Source organism: Oryza glaberrima, chromosome 2 (genome assembly GCF_000147395.1).
Source record: "Oryza glaberrima chromosome 2, OglaRS2, whole genome shotgun sequence".
NCBI classification, from domain to species: Eukaryota; Viridiplantae; Streptophyta; class Magnoliopsida; order Poales; family Poaceae; genus Oryza; species Oryza glaberrima.
In genome coordinates, this window is record NC_068327.1 from 7,128,076 (window position 1) to 7,148,525 (window position 20,450).

The 20,450-nt window shown below is 43.7% G+C and overlaps 1 protein-coding gene and 1 pseudogene across 1 annotated transcript; both read right to left on the reverse strand.

Annotated features, from left to right (window-relative positions):
* Window positions 1-1,433: 1,433 nt before the first annotated feature.
* LOC127761825 (receptor-like protein 52) lies at window positions 1,434-2,828 on the reverse strand (annotated as a pseudogene).
* An 8,849-nt stretch (window positions 2,829-11,677) lies between these two features.
* On the reverse strand, window positions 11,678-15,505 carry LOC127764786 (receptor-like protein kinase 5). Its single transcript, XM_052289700.1, has 2 exons — window positions 12,889-15,505; window positions 11,678-12,775 (listed from the first exon to the last, which is right to left on the reverse strand). Exons 1-2 carry the CDS (start codon window positions 15,461-15,463, stop codon window positions 12,291-12,293), a joined length of 3,060 nt encoding a protein of 1,019 aa, XP_052145660.1. The 5' UTR covers window positions 15,464-15,505; the 3' UTR covers window positions 11,678-12,290.
* Between the last annotated feature and the right edge of the window lie 4,945 nt (window positions 15,506-20,450).

Sequence of the window (20,450 nt, forward strand, 5' to 3'; positions counted from 1 at the left end):
ACTAATATGTTGCACTGTAGAGTTCTGAAGATTCTTCAATCAAAGCGTGGGAAACTTCTGAGGGAAAGTTTGTCAAAAAAATTCAGGTTACCAGTGTTTTGGTGGACATTTACATACTTATGCAATTTGATATGCTAAATGAATTTACTACTAATACATTACATCAATCTTCTGTTTGTAACTGGTTCAATGGACCATTAGAGCTTTCTGTTGACAAATTAAATGAGCTTTGTTCATTTATCCAACAACTTTTCTTTTTCTGAATCTTGCTCCAAATTTTGTCATATTATTGACTACTATTTTTTTTAAACCATGCAAATAATTTGTTGATATAACGATGTTCACTTGGCATAAGAAATCATAGCAGTGGAGGTAATTTTTTTTCTCTTTCCACTCTGGAAACCCATGCCCCTTTTTTTTTCCTGATTCATTACAAGTGACATTACTGTGCAATCTTGCAACTGTTTCACAGATGCAACCCTTAGTGCTTTGAATAATATAATAAGATAATGATTCCCTTTTAGCTGTTATATGTGCAGCAAATATTCTTATTGGCTCCGGTCACTATTTGGTAGATTGTTTCCCATTTCGTTGGACAACCAGAACAACAATCGATTGTATGATTTGTATCTTAGTCCTTTGCAAGTAAGGTATTGAGAAAATGACATAATGGGAACAGAGGAAGTGATGTAATTCTGTACCTTAATTGTGAACCTTAATGTATACATAATATTTATTTCAGGAAGACGGGACTGAATACATATTTCTTAATTCCAAAGGCATTCAGGATGTCTATGAAAGATCATTACTGTTGTTTTTAGGAAACATATTACATCGGCGTTGTCAGGTAAGCTGACATAGAGTGATGCTGTTCATGGTTTCAAATGAGAATATATATATTCCTCGCATGGACAGCTTTACTATTCTTTGTCAAGGAGTATGTAAGGCAAACAGTAACAGGGATTTTTGCCAAACTACCAAACTAGGAAAGAGATAGACCTTACCGAAAATATTATGTATAAAGATTTCTTGGAATATTAGAAAAATATAATGACACCGTAGCGTTAGCATGGGCATATTACTAGTACCTGTTTAGGGTGTAAGCGAGTAGTCAGATTATCATCCCCTAAACATGTGATCATGTTAAGCAGGTAAACCTAACAAAATCTAGATGGCTTTCAATAAAAAGCTAGGTCTTTATTACCTTTATTATTAAAAGAAAAAAAGACGTAGGCTAAAAGATGGCCCGACTTCTAAGCCACAATGCACATTAGCCACTGAATACCATTGCCCCCATACCATAGCTCCTACAAGGCTACGACGAATAAAGTAGATGGAGCTTGATATGAATGTGTGTGTGCATATTTGCCTCTGGCCTTGAACCAACATGCAAAATACAGAGTAACATATAAAATACTCAGGTGGTTTTGTGTTTAACAAGATGTTAGAATCGATCCAGATAGTTGGTTCCTAGAAAGATCCAGCCTGACAAGGTTGGCGAGCTTGGACATGTCTGGAGGTAGCATGCCAGAGAACAAATTATTTTTCGCTAAAAATCTATGGAGTCCAGTTGCAGATGATGATGGAATTGCACCAGAGAACATATTGTTTCCTATCGAAATCCACCAGATGTTAGATGATATCTAACTTGGCAGAGTACCGGTGAAGTTGTTTCCTCCAATCATAACTACGGTAAGCATCGCACATGACCATATTTTTTCGGGAAGTCTCCAACAAAGTGGTTGTTGGATGCCTTGATAGTCTGGATGGTGTCGCAGTCCCGAGGTTCACCGGGAACACTCCAGAGAAGCTATTGCTGAACACCGCAAGGTCATAGAGTTTTTTTTGAAGCAGAGCGTATCAGGCAGCTCACCGGACAGGTTGTTGTTAGACACCTGAAGATTTCCTAATTCTGAATATTTCCCAAGCTCAGGGAGTAAGGGCCCGGAGAGCTTATTATTGAAGAGCCGAATGTCGGTAAGGTTTGAAAGCATACCGACACCTTTTGGGATGGATCCAATGAGTTTGTTGTAGTACAATTATAGCAACCTCAAGTTCTTCAAGTTTGCAATATCTTCTGGTATTGATCTAGAAAGCTTGTTCATAGACAAATCAAGCTCCTGCGATTTTAGAGCTGCGATGTCAGGGCCAATCTCGCCACTAAAATTGTTTGCAAAGAGGTACAATTTCCAATATCCACTTTGGGGTTTTCCCTCTTATTTATTGATATGTCCAATAGCTCGAGCTCCATCAATGCTGACAGAGCATCAGGGATGTTACCAATCAGGTTCATCCATGATAGCCATAGACATGTCAGCTTCGTCAGATTGCCAAGCTCGTTTGGAATTACACTAGCCTTGAACGGATTGGATGCCAACCTCAGCATCTCAAGCTCCACGAGATCTCCAATGGCAGCACCCTGATAGGTCCCATTGAAATTGTTACTGTCAAGCGCCAGCGACTTGAGCTTGGAAAATCGACCAATAGCCGATGGCACGTCACCGATGAAAGAATTGCTTGACAGGTTGAGGTGCTCCATCCCCAAGGACAGCTTGTCAATATTGTCAGGAAGACTTCCGGTGAATTTATTGTTGGATAGGTCAAGGAACTGCAAACCTGAGCAACCATATAGCGCCGTGGGGAACTCACCAGAGAGATTGTTGTAAGAGAGGTCTAAATACTTTAGGTTCTTGAGGCTACAAATGGAAGCTGGGATTGGGTTTACTATTTGGAATTTAGAGAATCAAAGGGATGTAACCTGTCCATTTTTACAAGCAACTCCAACCCAATCACAGTGACTGAAAGAATTAGAACTTCTCACCTTCCATGATCTGAATGCATCAGGGCTACCCCAATCTCGCTTGATAGTTAGAAGGGTTTGGAGCTTGCCGCCGCCATCAAGCTCCGCGCCGGAACCGGAGAAGAAGAGGAGCAGTAGTAATAAAAGATTACTGGTATTATTGACCATTTTTTGTTAGCCGTTACGTGTGGTGATTGCTTGTTTAATGTGGATTCAGACGGTGTTCTTTCGGAGGGGTTCGGAACCCCTCCACTTCGCATGCAAAATAGAGTGATGATTTAAAGCATGATTTATTAAGTATTAGCTTAAAAAAATTGAAAAATGGATTAATATGATTTTTTACGCTAACTTTCATATAGAACGTTTTTTTGCAAAAAAAAAGCACCCTTTTATAGATTGGGAAGCGTGCGAGAAAAAACTTTTATAGATTGGGAAGCGTGCGAGAAAAAACGAGAAATGTGAGGTTGGGAACCTTGAGGAAAGAACACAGCTCTAGAGTGAGAGTGAGACTTGGGAGAGTGAGTGAGAAGCTCCCAGTTGATGATCATTACGCACTACTAGAAAATGCATTTTTCCCAACGTGGGGGTCTTTTTTTTCGCAGGCGGACATGACCCTTGAAGCCAAATGACCGCCTACAAAAATATAAATCGGGGTGAAGTTCGCTGTCCGCCTGCGAAAATCTATTTTCACAGGCGAACCTTACGTGATCCGCCTGCCAAAAATCGTACCTACCCAAAAAAAATCTAAGTCTTATCTTCTCCTCCACCCCTTCCCACCACTCATTTCCCTCTCTCAACTCTATCTTTCCCTCAACACTTCTCCGATCCCTCCACCGGCGGCGGTGGCGCGGGGCGGCGTGGACGGCGACGACGACGCGGCTCCCGGTGCGGCAGCGGCGGCACCCCTCCCCTCCTCTCCCCTCCTAGATCCGGCCGGAGGAAGGCCTGGGGAGGGCGGCGGGGCACGGGGCGGTGACGACGGGGAGCGCGGGGCGGCAGCGGCGGCTCCCCTCCCCCCTCCCTCGCAGATCTGGCCGGAGGAGGGAGGGGGGAGGCTGGCGACGATGGCGTGGGGCGGCGGCGGTGGCGACGACGGCGTGGGGAGGCGGCGACAACGACGCGCGGGGCGTCCGGCAGCGGCTCCCCTCCCCTCCCCTCCCAGATCCGGCCAGGGGAGGGCCGCGGCGGCGGCGAGGTGCGTAGCGCGATTTTTTTTTTGTTTGTTTATTGGATTTTTGCAGTCGGTCCTCCCCCACACCTGGAAAGATTATTTTTGGTCGCCTGCAAAAATGCTTTTTCTAGTAGTGATGTTGTAGTACGCTACTGCAGACTTGCAGCTGGTCTCTAGTCTTTACCGTGTGTGCAGGGGCTATTGGTCAAGATCGTCGATAATCACAAGGACAGTTTGAGCTCGACACATATTTGCCTTCCACATAGGCAAAATTTGCTACAGGACACTCAAAGATTGTGGCATTTGCTGTGAGACACCCAAAAATCGTGTATTTGCTTGTGGACACTGTAAAAATATGGTAATTAGTTGCTGGACACTCGAGGCATTATTTTATTATTTTCGGTGAAAACAGAGATAGAAAGAGTGTTGAAAGTACCAAAATGCCCCTGACACTGTTCTTCTTTCTTCTCTCTTTTCTTCTCTCTTTCCTGCCCCTGACACGGGTCGCGTTCTTCGCTGCAGGTGGCGGCGCCATGCGGGAGGTGCTGCTCACATGGTGGGAGGGGCGGGACGACCAGGTGCTGTTGTACGGTCTCCTCCCGGCAGGGGTGGACCACGGTGAGCTCATGGGCAGAGCGCGGTTCTGCCTGTGCCCGACCGACGACGACGAGGGTGCGGCCGCGGCGAGCCACTGCGTCGTGGAGGCCATCACGGCGGGTTGCTGCGCTGTGGACATCGCTGTCTCCTTCCTGCGCCGCCGTCGCCAGTGAGCTCCAAGGCCAAAGCCTTCTTCCCCTCGCGCCACTGCCTCTCTCTCTTCCCCAATTCCGGCCAACACCGTCCGTTGCCGCAGCGCCACCTCCACGCCATCACAGAGCCCCGTGCTGCGCCACCGGGTTCGCCTCCATCTCCTCTTGCCGACGCCGACGCTCGTCGCGGCAGCCATGCACCGTCACCGACGAACGCCACCGCGCTGCCGCCATGGCAGAGCACGGCCAGGGAGCCATGGCTGCTCTGCCTCCTCCTCCTTCTCTCACATCTGGTTGCAGCCGGACCTGGTCGGCTTATACAAATGGCCCATGGGCAAATTTGTCTTTTATGAAAGTTTCTCTCACCGTTTCAGCCGGAAATAATAAAATAATGGGAGGAGTGTCCGCCAGCAAATTACCACATTTTTTTCGGTGTCCAAGAGCAAATACATGATCTTCGGGTATCTCACAGCAAATACCACAATCTTTAAGTGTCCTGTAGCAAATTTTGCCTTCCACATAAAAAATTGATCAATTAAGTTGTATTGATCTACAGGCCAATGGTCTTCAATGATCTTCAAGGACATTAAGGCAGCGTTCGAGAGGGTGAGAGAGTGAGTTTGTTTGTTTCGTTTTCCGCGCGCACGTTTCCCAAACTACTAAACGGTGTGTTTTTTGCAAAAATTTTCTATAGGAAAGTTGCTTTAAAAAATCATATTAATCCATTTTTGAAATTTAAAATAGTTAATACTCAATTAATTATGAGCTAATAGCTCACCTCGTTTTACGTATCTTCCCAATCTCCTCAATCCCCTTCTCTTTAAACACACCCTAAGAGTTTATACAGAATCGTTATATTTTGGAACAAAAGGAGTACAAATTTTATGGTTTGCACATAACATACTAGAGAGCACGTCGAGGATTTCAGGCTTCCAGAGACGAACAAGAACCAAATACACATTCTTCGGTGGACCTAATAGCAAGGCTAAAAACACAACCGACCTGTTGGCTAAAAGGTTCTTTGCAGCCTTCTCTTAGCTTGCCCATTGGCTCTTTACAATTAATATAACTTGTCTCTTTCACAGAGTTTCTTAGTTCTTGTGTCCAAGCCAGCTGTAAGTTTATAGCCCGCTTCTCCTCTCTTTTCTCCCTTCTCTCCTCCACCTCAGCATTTAGCCGGCTTATAGCATACTATTATACTTGCTCTAAATTGTGAGGTTGAAATGTTGTCGGGTATTTTGTTCTTGTTTAACTTGATGGCGAGGATGCGGTAGAAGCAGCAGGATGCCAGTGCCGCTGCTCGCGGGAAGGAGATCAGCGCAGGGATGGAGGCACACGGATTGGACTCGCTCTAGTCCGCCGGTAAACAAGCACGAGCGACGGGACGAGGTTGGGCTAGCGGGGGCACAAAGCTTACCTCGGGTTAGAACCACCGGCGGCGGGTAGGTAGGCCGACCGCGAGACAGATGTGGGCCCTGGTGGAAAGCGACGCGAGGGGGATGTTGGTGACGGCAGCGGTGGCTGGTAGGGAGAGGCAGCGCCGTGAGCTGGGTAGGGAGGGGGCGACAATGGTGGAGGTTAGGGGGGGAGGACGAACGACACCGCAGCGTGGGATTGATGGGTAGGGGCATGGGGAGGGAAGGAGGCACCAACGGGGGGAGGGCGAACCACGACGGCGGTTGACCCACGCCGGCACGTGGCGAGGGTGGAGGTTTGGGGATTTGGGGTGAGGGAAGAACATTTTGCATAAACACCCCTGTACTTTTCATGTTTACAACGCTACCTCTAAAAACAGAATTTTCTTTTCTTCAGATCGTATTTCTATGAAATATACGAGGGCTTTTTACTGTCAGGGAGTTGGAGGACTTATGCGATATTTCGTATACATTTGAGGAGTTTTTTTTTTTTGCAAAACAGTCCAACACATGTAAATCTCTCCGAGGAGGAAAAACAATTGCGAAAAATAAAAAAATGTTACAGGATCAGCTGTTGAGCTGGGAATGTGCTAATGAGACTCAGGGCTTTGCTCACTTTCCTACCACTTTTAGCCCTATTATTTTTTTGTGTTGCCAGTAAGCTAAACATATTCTTGCCATCGACAACCTACCAAAATTTGACATTCCCGGAAGTTTCTTCTCGTACCAACATTACTAAATATTTTGGTAAATTTTGGTAAGGCTAAAAACTGAACATATCTAACGTTGTCAAAATATGCAAATGCTAAACTATATAAAAATTTGACAGTACCAAATATTGGTAAAGTTAATTTTGGAAACTAGTTGATATCACTCGCATTGCTATAAGATTTATGGATAAATACATGTTAAATATTATAGAAATGATGAATATTGAAATATTGTGAAAATAATGTGAGGAACATGATTTGACATACTTGTATGTTCGATAAATATAATTATATTCTAAATGATATGTTATAATTGTATTAAATTTAAGATGCTCTAGAATAGTAATCGCTAGTAAATGATAATGTAACATACGAGCTTTAGCCAGACATGGATTTTCATCTCTCGAGACGATGTCCCATTGTTGTTTACATGTCATCTACATAGTTATAAAAAAAATTTAAAAAAATTTACAACATAGATTAATATGAAATATATCACTTCACAAACATATAAGTTAAAATTGAATTTCTACATGTTGTAACAAAAATAATAAATATAGCTGCGAATGTACTATAACTATTTTTAGTTTAATTTGTTCTTTTTGTTATAACTTATAGAAGTTGAATTTGGTCTTGCATGTTTTTGAAGTGATATATTAATTTATATTGTAGATTTTTTTATAATTATTTAGATGATATGCAAATAATGAGGTGAACATCCCATCCCTGTATAGAGCTGCTAGATGTCCGAATGCTTGGGCAACTGGTCTTAACATGTGCACATCTTCGTAGGAAAGAGCCAAAGACTCGAGACTGCAATTGGTCAAGGTCTTCGACAACGAAAGCGAATCTTTCTTCATCTGTAATTTCAACTAAAATTTGAGACTAGGCCACATGTCTTTTGGTTCTTAAAAAAAACCAAATGAAATCTTTTTCTGGTGGATCCTCGGTGCTAAACAGTAGCCTGGATTGTTTATATGTGGAAAATGCTCTGATATTACTCTTTTTTTAATAATAGATAAAAATTTAGCATCCATATTCACAAGTGGATATGCACAATTAGAGATTACTACATGAGCACATACTCTCCTAATATCATATCACCTCCGTACCAAAATATAACAAGTTATAGCACTTAGAATTTATCCCAAAATATAACAACTTCTCTACTAATATTTTCTTCCCAACCAATTTTCGCCATTTACTTTTTTCACCTACCTCCACTTTATAAATGAATCACAATATTTTTTTATTTAGTTCTACCTACATTTTTAATAACAATGTTAAACTCTAAAACTTTTATATTCTGGGATAAAGTGAGTAACTGACATAAATTGATAAATACTTCTAGCAAACAAGCGAAAAGGAAAAACTTAAAGGCTGAGATAAAGCTTTTCTTGCTTGCCTTGCCACGCCTTCTCACTTATCCTTGCAACCACCACATAAGCTCCGTTATGCTAAAGGGGAAGGCATGAAAATATGGAGTGCAAACTACATATGTAGTGGAAACTTTAAAATTACCGTTGGATCGAGAAATAAACATTCAAGATTCGTCTACGTCACCATGAGTTAAAATTTAACTCGCAGATTCACTCATGAGTTAAAATTTTATTGGGAGTTAAATTTTAACTCACGGTGACGTGGACGAATCTCGGACTAGAGCCGGCCCTAGCCCTATGCAGCCGAGGTGACCGCCGAGGGCCCATGATGGTGGGGGCCTATGATAATGGGGGGACCAACACCTAATATTAGTAGTCTAGTACCTGTCTATAGCCTACCTGGAAGCAAAAACGCCGAAATGAGAGGAGTTGGAGCGTCGTTGCCTCGTCGCCCGATCTGAGACACTATTGATCTTAATACCGTTATTGATGATTTTGCATCAAGAAATGCTTGAAGAAGTATATTTTCATGAGAAGCAATGGATATGATGGGGTTCTTTTCTTCATTAAGGTGATGATATTAGTTACTAGGTATAAATATATTGTTATTTTGGTTGACTTTATTTCTCGATAATTACCAGATACGAAAATTTTTTTAATATATGGATGTATTTGTTTTCGTTTTACAAGTAAAATTAGCGTCTATATATATCATAAAATTTTATTTATAGCTTATAGAGCATATCACGATGAGTTTGCCTAGGGCCCTCAAAATCATAGGACCGGCCCTGTCTCGGACATCCATTTCTTGATCCAACAGTAGTTTCCAACTACATATGTGTTGCGCTAAATATTGAACCAATCCACCTAGCCGCCATCGCCAAGCACCAATCAAGCGTTGTGTCGTAATCATAGCAGAGCACTACACCCATCGAGCTACTGTAGCTTATCTCGTCAAAAGTGATCGCTGATGCGCTATGATATTTCAGTTTGGAAGAACTAGACAAACATGTATATATGTAGGTAACGGATAGGTCTGAACTCTGATTTCCCTGAAGCAAACAATTGTGCCCGATCATGTTCCAAGAAATGCAACGAAATAGATAACAATTATTAGGATTTTACAAAGTACAAAATTGCAGAAAATTTATGAAAACGATATGATATATAGTTTGCTTATACAGTGGGACCTGCCCTGGCACAGTTGATCTAGATTAACTGATATATATTGTGTGGGAAATAAACATCAGAATTTCCTTGCTATTCCATAGCGGACTGTTTTTGACAGAAAAAAGAACTCTAAAATTATATAGTTGGATCGCTTTGAGATTTATGCCACATACTCAAACCTTTTGTTTTCTCTCTTCCCTTCCTCATCCCACCTACCTGCTTTCACATGCTCGCGCATGTGACAGCACGCTCCTGCATCACCTCTGCCCCACCATGCTGTAGCTCGGTGAGACCAGCGGACCATAAGGGGTCAAGGCTCCCCTCCCTATGCCACATACTCAAACCTTTTTTTTCTCCATTCCCTCCATCATCCTGCCTACCGCCGTTGCTTTCACACGCTCGCGCTTGCGACCGTGTGCTCCTGCATTACCTCTGCCCCACCGCGCTATTGCTCGTCCTCATCGGCGGACCGGAAGGGGTCAAGCACCCCCCCCCCCCCCCGGACCGGTCTCCTTCTCTTCCCCATGGAGGCAGTAACGAGTACACCCGTCTCATCGTCTTCTCCATTTTCAGTGACTCCCCACCACCGTTTCCTATCCATAAGCTCTAGTTTGAAACTATTTGTTTGCCCTTCTGTACCTTCGGCAATTGGACATCAATATGGTGGACACGTCACTCTTACTCTCACAAGATCCATTTTTTCGCTACAATCTACAGTGAAAGTAGAAAACGTCGCATCGAACCACACGTAATTTACAGCGACTCGTGTAGGTGCCACGTCAGCTTTAAACCGGATGCGCCACGAAGCTGCCGCTTTCCTCGTCGCCGGCGCCGGCGCCCCACATTTTCCCGGCCGTCGTTCCCGCCGACGAGCTCTTCCCCTTCCCGTCTTTCTTCCCCTTCGAGAGCGACGGCGCGCCGCCGGAGTCATCGCGGCAAGCGGCGGCCACGCTGGACGTGCGGTCGTACTGGACCAGCTGCTCGAGCACCTCCATCATCGGCCGCGACGCCGCCGATGCAGATCATGCCGAGCAGGAATACCGCCATGGCGTCCTCCAGGAACGCCGCCCTGTCCTGGATGCTCTCGTCGACGACATCGTGCAGCTCGCCGCCGACCTTGTACCTCCGCCACGCCCACTCCGCCAGGCACCAGTCTGCGCCGCCGTCGTTCGCCACCCTCCCGTCGTCAGCTCCAGCAGCACGACACTAAATTTATGATACTGGCCTTATCATGTGTAGTACTTTATTTTGTTTTACATTATAAGACGTTTTAGGTTTTTGAATAGATTAGTGCATAGAATTTATGTATAGACTTAATACATGTGTTTAAAAGTTATATAAATATCAATAGATCTAGACGAGAACTGGAAAAGCCAAAACATTTTAGATGGAACGGAGGGACCGAGGGAGTAGGAAAGAGCCAAGGACTCAAGACTGCAATAGGTCAAGGTCTTCGACAACTAAGGCGAATCTTCTTGGGCCTCTTATTTCAAATGAAATTTGGGACTATCTAGGCCCACATGTCTTTTGGTTCTTAAAAATAAATGGACTCTTCTGCTAGTGGATCCTCAGATCGATGCCAAAGAGTACTCAGGCTGGACAGTTTATATATGGAAAATGTTCTTATGTTACTCCTGAATATACTGAGGCTGTGTTTAGGTCCAGGGATAAAAATTTTTGCTGTCACATCGGATATACGGACATATTTAAAGTATTAAACGTAGTCTAATAACAAAACAAATTACAGAATCCACCCGTAAACTGCGAGACAAATTTATTAAGCCTAATTAATCTGTCGTTAGCAAATGTTTACTGTAGCACAACATTGTCAAATCATGGAGCAATTAGGCTTAAAAGATTTATCTCGTAATTTACACGCAATCTGTGGAATTAGATTTTTTTATCTATATTTAATACTTCATGTATGTATCCAAATATTCGATGTGATAGGATGAAAAAACTTGCCAAGGGATCACCCTGAACTCATTTTCATTTTGGAAGAACTACAACACAAAGGTATATATGTAAGGGTCTGAACTCTGATTTCCCCGAAGCAAACAATTGTGTCCGGGCCCTCATGTTCCAAGAAACGCAAGGAAATAAACTACAATTACTAAGATTTTACAAAAGTACAATGTTGCAGAAAAATTGTGAGAAACATCAATCATATGGTTTTTCCTTTGTTTCAAATGGGTTCTAAAATCTATATTTTTGAACATGTTAATTTATTCGAAATTTTCAAGAACTCATCTCTACAAGTAAACATAACTTAAAACAATCACGTTCTGAAACAAAATTTATTTTTACTTCTATGCCTTCGGCAATTGGACACAAATATGGTGGACACACTTTTACCCTTACACAACCCGTTTGTTCCCTGCACACTCTACAGTAGAAGTACATAATTTACAGCGACTTGTGTCGGTGTCACATCGGCTTTAAACCAGATGCGCTATGGCAGCAGCGACTTGTGTTGGTCCCCCTTGCCCTACCCCTTCTCTTCCCTAAGGCCTTATTTGGTTTGGAGGGAATTGAAGAGGATTGAAAGAGATTGAGGGAGAATAATTTCACACCATAATAGGTGTGAAATAAATCCCCTCTAATCCCTCCCTTATGGAGATTATCCAAACAAAGCCTAAAGCAGCGGCGGCGAGTGCCCCCGTCTTGCCGTCTATTCCATCTCCAGCGGCTCTCCACCACCAGGTCCACAACCGATCACGGTGTCCTAATCATAAGCTCTAATCATGGCCATGACTCCAAACTCAATGATCTTCCTTTTTCCCCTTCCCCTCAACCTCCTCCCATAACCCCTTTTTCACTACGCTGTACAGTAGAAGTAGAAAACGTTACATCCAACTACATAATTTACAGCGACTCGTGTAGTTGCCACGTCAGCTTAAATTGGATGCGCCACGAAACTGCCGCTTTCCTCGTCGCCGGTGCCGGCGCCCCACATTTTCCTGGCCGTCGTTCCCGCCGCCGAGCTCTTCCCCTTCCCGTCTTTCTTCCCCTTCGAGAACGACGGTGCGCCGCCGGAGTCATCGCGGCAGGCGGCCGCCACGCTGGACGTACGGTCGTACTGGACCAGCTGCTCGAGCACCTCCTTCATCGTCGGCCGCGACGCCGGGTCGTCGCCGGTGCAGATCATGCCGAGCAGGAACACCGCCACGGCGTCCTCCAGGAACGCCGCCCTGTCCTGGATGGCCTCGTCGACGACGTCATGCAGATCGCCGCCGGCCTTGTACCGCCGCCACGCCCACTCCGCCAGGCACCAGTCCGCGCCGCCGTCATTCGCCACCCGCCCCGTCGTCAGCTCCAGCAGCACGACGCCGAACGCGTACACGTCCACCTTCTCGTTCACCTTCGCTCTGCACCCGTACTCTGCGACCGCGAGACAGACATATCGTCGAACACTTGACTCTCATGAGCTAGCTCGATCGATGGCGAGCAAATCAAATCAAATTAACGAACAACAATCTTGTGATGAACCTCACCTGGAGCCATGTAGCCGAAGGTGCCACCGATGGCGGAGATGGAATTCGGCTCGCCGGACTTGGCGAGGATCCTGGCGAGGCCGAAGTCGGCGATCTTGGCGCGGAAGGCCGGGTCGAGCAGGATGTTGCTGGACTTGACGTCGCGGTGCATGATCGGCTGCGCGCACTCGTGGTGCATGTAGCTGAGCCCCCTCGCCGCGTCGATGGCGATGCAGAGCCGCGTCGGCCACTGGAGCGGCGCCGTCGGCGCGCCGCCGTCGTCGCGGCGGTGCAGCCACCGGTCGAGGCTGCCGTTCTCCATGTACTCGTAGACGAGCAGCTTGGTGTCGTCGCCGGAGATGCAGCAGAGGAGGTCGATGATGTTGATGTGGCGTACCTCCCCGAGGATCCTCACCTCGGCGTCGAACTCCTTGTCGCTCTTCGCGTCCGACTTGGCCGCCGTCCGCCATAGCCGCTTCACCGCCACCACCATGCCGGCGCTGCCCTTGCCGCCGATGTTGATGCGGTACACCTTGCCGGAGCCGCCGCTACCGATCACGTTCTCCTCGTGGAGATTGCCGAGCACGTCGCACTCGGAGAAGTGCAGGGTACGGAACGGCGTCATCTTCCACCCGGCGAGGTCTTGCTGACGCTTCTGGTGTCGGATGATCAGCAACCAGATGGCGACGGCGCCGATGAACACGACGCCGGTGAGCACCGAGAAGACGATGATCAGGTTCGTCGACGATTTGTTGTGGCTTTGGTGGGGGCAAGCCGGAAGGTTCATGTTCGTGTTCACCGTGGCACAGAGGCCATGGTTGCCGAGGAAGCTACGATCGTAGGCGCCGTTTTGCAGCGTCTCCGGGACCTCGCCGGAGAGCTGGTTAGAAGAAAGGTTGAGAAAGTTGAGATGGAGATTGCTGAAATCTTGAGGTATGTCGCCGGTGAGATTGTTGTCGGAGAGGTCAAGAATGTATAGGCCCATCCACCCGACTGCGGCAGGGATCTCACCGGAAATCTGGTTTCTGCTAAGGTTGAGGGAGGTCAGACTTGTCAATGATTTGATAGACGGCGGAATCGAGCCGGATAACTGGTTGCCGGCGAGGTTCAACTCGGTGAGGTTGGCAAGCCTAGACATGTCAGCTGGCAGTTCACCGGAGAACTGGTTGTTCTCCGCCGTGAAACTCTTCAGACCGACGGCGGTCGACGGGAGGGCACCGGAGAAGCGATTGTTCTCCATCTCAATCCTCGAGATGTTAAATGATATCTCACTCGGTAGAGTGCCGGTGAAGTTGTTGTTGTAAATCATGACATTGGTGAGCAACTCGAATGACCATATCTTCTTGGGAAAGTCCCCAACAAAGTGGTTGTTGTATGCCATGATGTTGTTGATGGTTTTGCAATCCCCAAGGTTCGTCGGGAACACGCCGGAGAAGCTATTGTTGAACACCACAATGTCAAAGAGCTTCTTATTGAAGCAAAGTGTATCCGGCAGCTCACCAGAGAGGTTGTTGTTGGACACCTCAAAATTCCCCAATTCCGAATGCTTTCCAAGCTCTGCGGGTAGGGGCCCAGAGAGCTTGTTATTGAAGAGACGGATGTCAGTGAGGTTCGGCAACATACCAACACCAGCCGGGATGGGTCCAGTGAGATTGTTGTAGTACAAATATAGTAATCTCAACTTCTTCAGGTTTGCAATGTCCTCTGGTATTGATCCAGAGAACTTGTTCATGGACAGATCAAGCTCCTGCAGGTTGAGAGCTGTGATGTTAGGACCAATCTCGCCACTCAAATTGCTTGCATAGAGATATAGATTCTCGAGCTTCTGGTGCTTCAATACCCACTCGGGGATTTGTCCCTGCATCTTATTTTGTGACAAGTCCAATAATGTGAGCTCCGTCAATGACGACAGATCATCAGGGATGGTCCCAGTAAGGTTCATCCATGACAGCCACAGCATCTTCAGCTTTGTCAGCTTGCCAAACTCCTTTGGGACTGGACCCGGCTCGAATGGGTTGGATGCCAACGTCAGCGTCTCAAGCTCCACAAGGCCTCCAATGGCGGCACCCGGGTAATTCCCATTGAATCTATTAGTGTCAAGGACCAATGACTTGAGCTTCGAGAACCTTGCAATAGCTGACGGCACATCGCCGGTGAAAGCATTGCTGGACAGGTTGAGGTGTTGCATCCCCAACGATAGCCTGTTAATGCGGTCCGGAAGTCTGCCGGATAATTGATTGTTGGATAGGTCAAGGAACTCCAAAGCTGAGCAACCGTAGAGCACCATGGGGAAATCACCGGTGAGATTGTTGCAAGAGAGGTCTATGTAGGTCAGATTCTTGAGGCTACAAACGGAGGCTGGGATTGGTCTGGCTATATGGAGACTTGGCAAGGAGAGGCCAGTGACCTGACCTGTGCTGCTACTGATAACACCAATCCAGTTGCCAGTGCTGCTCCATGAACTGAGTGGAGCTGGGTTGTCCCAATCTTGCTTGATTGCTAGGAGTAGTTTTTGCTCGTCGGCGCTGGGCTGCGCCGTCGATAGAGAGAAGAGCAATAGTAGTAGAAAGAGGATGAGGATGTTGTAGACAGCCATTTTTTGCGAGTGTGGTGTGTTCTTAGATGTTCAGACATGGCGTCGGAGTGATCTTAAGTAGAAATTAAGGCAGAGAGAGAACCACCATCGAAGTGCGTCACTACCTCAGGTCAAGTCTTCGGTATAGCTTTCTTAGCACCAATCCTCTAGTGATTGAAAGATGCTCTGATAGAGACATGTGAGTTGTCAGTTGAGCACTATGCTATCCTCTTTCATCCAACTTGAATGTATTTAAGATTAGAAGCATGAAAAGGATGATCACCTTCTGGTGTAGTACAAGACAATTACTTGGAATATGTTCCGTTTGATATATATGCGATTATATATCACTATGATACGGCACTCGAAAGCAAGGACATGCAGTGAGAATGGAATTGCCGTTTCCTAGTCGAAATGTTCTTATTCTGTTCTGTCGAAAGTTTTTTTATGCTTTACATACATATGTTGTTCTGTCTTTTCGGCAGAAATTGGGGGGGGGGGGGGGGGGGGGGCGGGGGCGAGATTGTATCTACTACCGTCTCTTGTAGCTGAAGAAACTCGTGTGATTCTCGATCGCCCATATCTGAAACTCTGAATAATTGGTGCAGGTTCAGAGAGTTCAGGACTTCAGGTATATTCGCCGCACTCTGTTTCTGAATTCAGTTTCGTTTCGTTGTGCACTGTTTCTTTTGCCACGTACGTGTGTAAATCATGGAATTCTCACAAGATGTTATTAATCGGGACAAAAACTAAGCTCTCTCCAATGGAGTGGTGTCATCGATTTTTATTGATATTACGTATGGAGAAGGGAAGGTATCTCACGCTCATGATGGATTTTATGTTCTAACATCAATAATCTGCCACAGTAGCATACTACTACGAATCCGGTTTTTCCAAACGTCCAATTGTGGAGATTATGGGTATCTCATACCCACACGATATGGTTATCCGACTGGTTATAGGGGATAACTTATATCTATGGAATAAGTAACGGATCATGACTTGGGTATTACGTTTCCCTGTATATTATGGAACGGCCTAAAGTCCTGGTTTGATAAGATTGTAAAGTAGATTTAGGAAACCGATACCGTATTGGTTAAGGTTTCTATCTTGTAATCCTGCCCCCCATCCTATATAAGGTGGGCAGGATGCCCTCTAGGGGGCATGAGCACATATGATCGTCAGATCTATACTACACCCTGCGGATTCAAATCCCCAAACAGGATTAGGGTATTACCTCTCTAAATCCTTGTCTCCGCATCCATCCACTTTTAGGTCTCGTGCGCTACCCCTTTTATTATTGCTGAATTCATGTTTCGACACCAATCCTAGTTTTTGCAGGCGGCAAAGCGATCCGCACGTACCAAATGGTCTGTAAAAATTGATATCGCCGCCGGAGCCCGCCGCCTAGAGAGAGGAGAGGGGAGAGGAGGAGTAGGAGAGGTCAGAGGAGATAGCCGGGCATAGAGAGTGTGGGTGATGGGAGAGAGAGGAGTGGAGAATAAATAAAATAGAGTGAGCTATTTTTGTGTGCGGGTGAGTTAAGAGCCCTGCATGTAAACATACCTTATTTTTGTGTGCGGATATTTTAAGTGGTCTGTCTGAAAAATTTGAATTTTGCGTATAGATCTCTTAAAGAGCCGTATGAGAAAATGAGGGTCGATTTTTGAAGACACGGACACTTATGGTCCATCTATAACCTATTGGGGTGTTCGTCTAGAAAAATCATTTTTTAAGAAGTGGCAAGCATAACCCCCAATGCAAAAACTTTTACCAGATTTGTAGATAACACCTATACGACAATCTATCATTTCGAAAAATTCCAACACAAAACAGTAACAAACCTTTGTCTTCTCTAAAGAAAAACAAACACAACCCTCTTATGTGTTTCAAAAATTACGGAACAAATCACATGACAATATCTCCTAAACTCTCAATATGACATTCTCTCGTTGTTTAGAAGTCAACTAAATGGTTATGAAAATTTTTTAAAAAAAAATTAACAAGACTGATTAATATGATAAATCACTCTATAAATATACAAGTTAAAATTTGTGAATTTAACTTCTACAAGTTCTAACAGAAAAAACAAATTAAACTATGACTAGTTAACGTATATTTGTAATTAATTTTTTATTGCAGAAGTTAAATTTGACCATGTTTATGAAGTGGTTTATCATATATTAATCTATCTTGTTGAATTTTTTTTAAAAAAAATCATAACTAATTGGGTAACATGCAAACACCGAGAGAAAATCCCGTCAAGAGTTTAAAATAGTTTTGCAATCTCTATCCTTTCTATACGCAAGCTATCTTTGCGACGAATATTAGCCATTTAGCATTATCAAATTTTAGTAGGGCAGAGAACCGGAAGTTCGAGATATTCGCACGTCTGCTTCAGATGGTTGTGGACAAAGAGGTGACTCCGTGACTCCCCGTCGTCCGCTTGTCCTATTGAAGTATTGATGATAGAGCTTGATGACTGATGAGTGAACGACATCGGCTGAACTCGCAGAAGAATTCTCTAACGCCGACGATCCAGTCATAATCAGTGTGGAAACTTGAAGCTTTCTGCTCTTATAACCCACTGTCGATCTGGCCATTTGTACAAACGAAGGGACGGGTGTGTAAAGTTATGGCATTGTCACATCAGGTATTATATAGGATGTCACATGAGATGTTCGGGCACTAATAAAAAAACTACTCCCTCCGTATTTTAATGTATGACGCCGTTGACTTTATAACCAAGGTTTGACCACTCGTCTTATTCAAAATTTTTATGCAAATATAAAAATACTTATGTCATGCTTAAAGAACATTTGATGATAAATCAAGTCACAATAAAATAAATTATAATTACATAATTTTTTTTAATAAGACGAAAGGTCAAACGTTTGTCAAAAAGTCAACGGCGTCATACATATAATATGGAGGGAGTAATTACAGAATCCGCTGGTAAACCACGAGACGAATTTATTAAGGCTAATTAATCTGTCATTAGTAAATGTTTACTGTAGCACTACATTGTCAAATCATGGAGCAATTAGGCTTAAAAGATTCGTCTCGCAAATTAGTCGCAATCTGTGCAATTAATTATTTTTTAGCCTATACTACCTCCATCACATATTACTTGTTGCTTTGACTTTTTTCTTACAATATTTGACCATTCATTTTATTTGAAAAATTAGTGCAAGTACAAAAATAATAAGTCAAACTTAAAGTACTTTTGATAATAAAACAAGTCACAAACAAAATAAATAATAATTCCAAAAAATTTTTTGAATAAGACGAATGATCAAACACTATAAACAAAAACTCAAAGCAGCAAATAATATGGGACGGAGGTAGTATTTAATACTTCATGCAAGTATTCAAACATTCAATGTGACAGGGTGAAAAACGTTCGATGCGATGGGGTGAAAATTTTTGGGATGGGATCTAAGGTGTGTTTAGGCTGTGTTTAGTTCCTGAAATTGGGGAGAAGTTAGGGGAAAGTTGGGAGTTTATGTGTGTAGAAAAGTTTTGGATGTGATGTGATGTGATGAAAAGTTGAGAGTTGGGGGAAGTTTGGTGTGAACTAAACAGGGCCTTAGTTCACGCTAAAATTAAAAGTTTGATTGAATTAGAACGATATGACGGAAAAGTTGGAAGTTTGTGCGTAGTAAAATTTTAATATAATAGAAAAGTTAAAAGTTTGAAGAAAAAGTTGGGACTAAACCAGGCCCTAAGCACCCCCGAAAAAGAGAGAACATCTCTCTTTATGTCAGAACCATGGTGCATTCAGCAGCAATCTTCCTGAGGGCATGTGCATCACTGATTCACTGTCACCGGCTGGCATGCGTGGTGGCTGTTTCGCTTGTGAGGCTGTTCGTGTGCCAAACTTTTTTTAAATATACGAATACAAGTAATAAATATAAACTAATAATAAAACAAATTACAGATTCCGTCCGTAAACTGCGAGATGAATTTATTAAGTTTAATTAATTTATTATTAGCAAATGTTTATTGTATCATCACATTGTTAAATCATGCGTAATTAGACTCAAAAGATTCGTCTCGTAATTTACAGTTGAACTGTTCAATTGATTTTTTTTTGTCTACATTTAATGCTTAATACATGTGTTCAAACATTCAGGGCTACTTTGGTTTGTGACCTAAATTGGCCTTACTAATTTTTGGCAATGCTAAATTTTGGCAAGTTTTGATACGACAAATTTTGAGAAGGCAAAGTTGTGTTTGGATTGAAGCCAAAGTAGCCTAAGTTAACTATTGAAATAGCCTATTTTCTTAGACATACCAAAATTTAGCTTCAAATCAAATAGACACTAAACACTATTAAAATTGGCACGCCAAATTTAGGCCTTAGAGCAAACCAGTCCTTAATTTTACGGAAAAGTTGTGTGTAGCTGCCTGCAGTGCAAGTGATTGGTTTGTCAGAAGTCATCAAGTCAAAGTCTTCTCCACCAATAATGTAATTGTCATTGTCACTGTAACTGTAGTTGCAGTGGCCCACCTAGACTATTCCACTTCTAGAAGGATTTATTTTAGTGCTTAATACTTTTGTCGTAAATAAACAAATTAAACACGAAAGGTAACACATCATGCTACTGTAAGTTTGGATAGGCTAATATGTGTTACAGTACATCCGTATTACATCTGTGTTTAGTTCCACGCTAAAATTAAAAGTTTAAAAAAATTAGAATGATATGATGAAAAAGTTGAAAGTTTATGTGTGTAGAAAAGTTCGATATGACGGAAAAATTAGAAGTTTGAAGAAAAAAAGTTAAAATCTGAACAGGGCCTATGTTTGTTCATTTTAAAGAGAGGGAGTATTAATTATTGTTCGTTCATTTTAAAACAGAGAGAGTATTGATTATTGTAGGGTCTACTTGGAGTCCATATTTGACAGTGGTCTATAAGCTGAACATACGTTGCCGAAGGGACGAAAAAAAATACTCTATCCGTTTTAAAATATAGTAATTTTTAGTGTGTCTAGATTCATAGCTAA

Coding starts and splice junctions, on each gene's coding strand:
- LOC127764786 (XM_052289700.1), bottom strand. CDS start 15,463: ATGGCTGTCTACAACATCCTCATCCTCTTTCTACTACTATTGCTCTTC. Junction 12,776..12,888: donor CTTCGGCTACATGGCTCCAG/GTGAGGTTCATC, acceptor TCGCGGTCGCAG/AGTACGGGTGCAGAGCGAAG.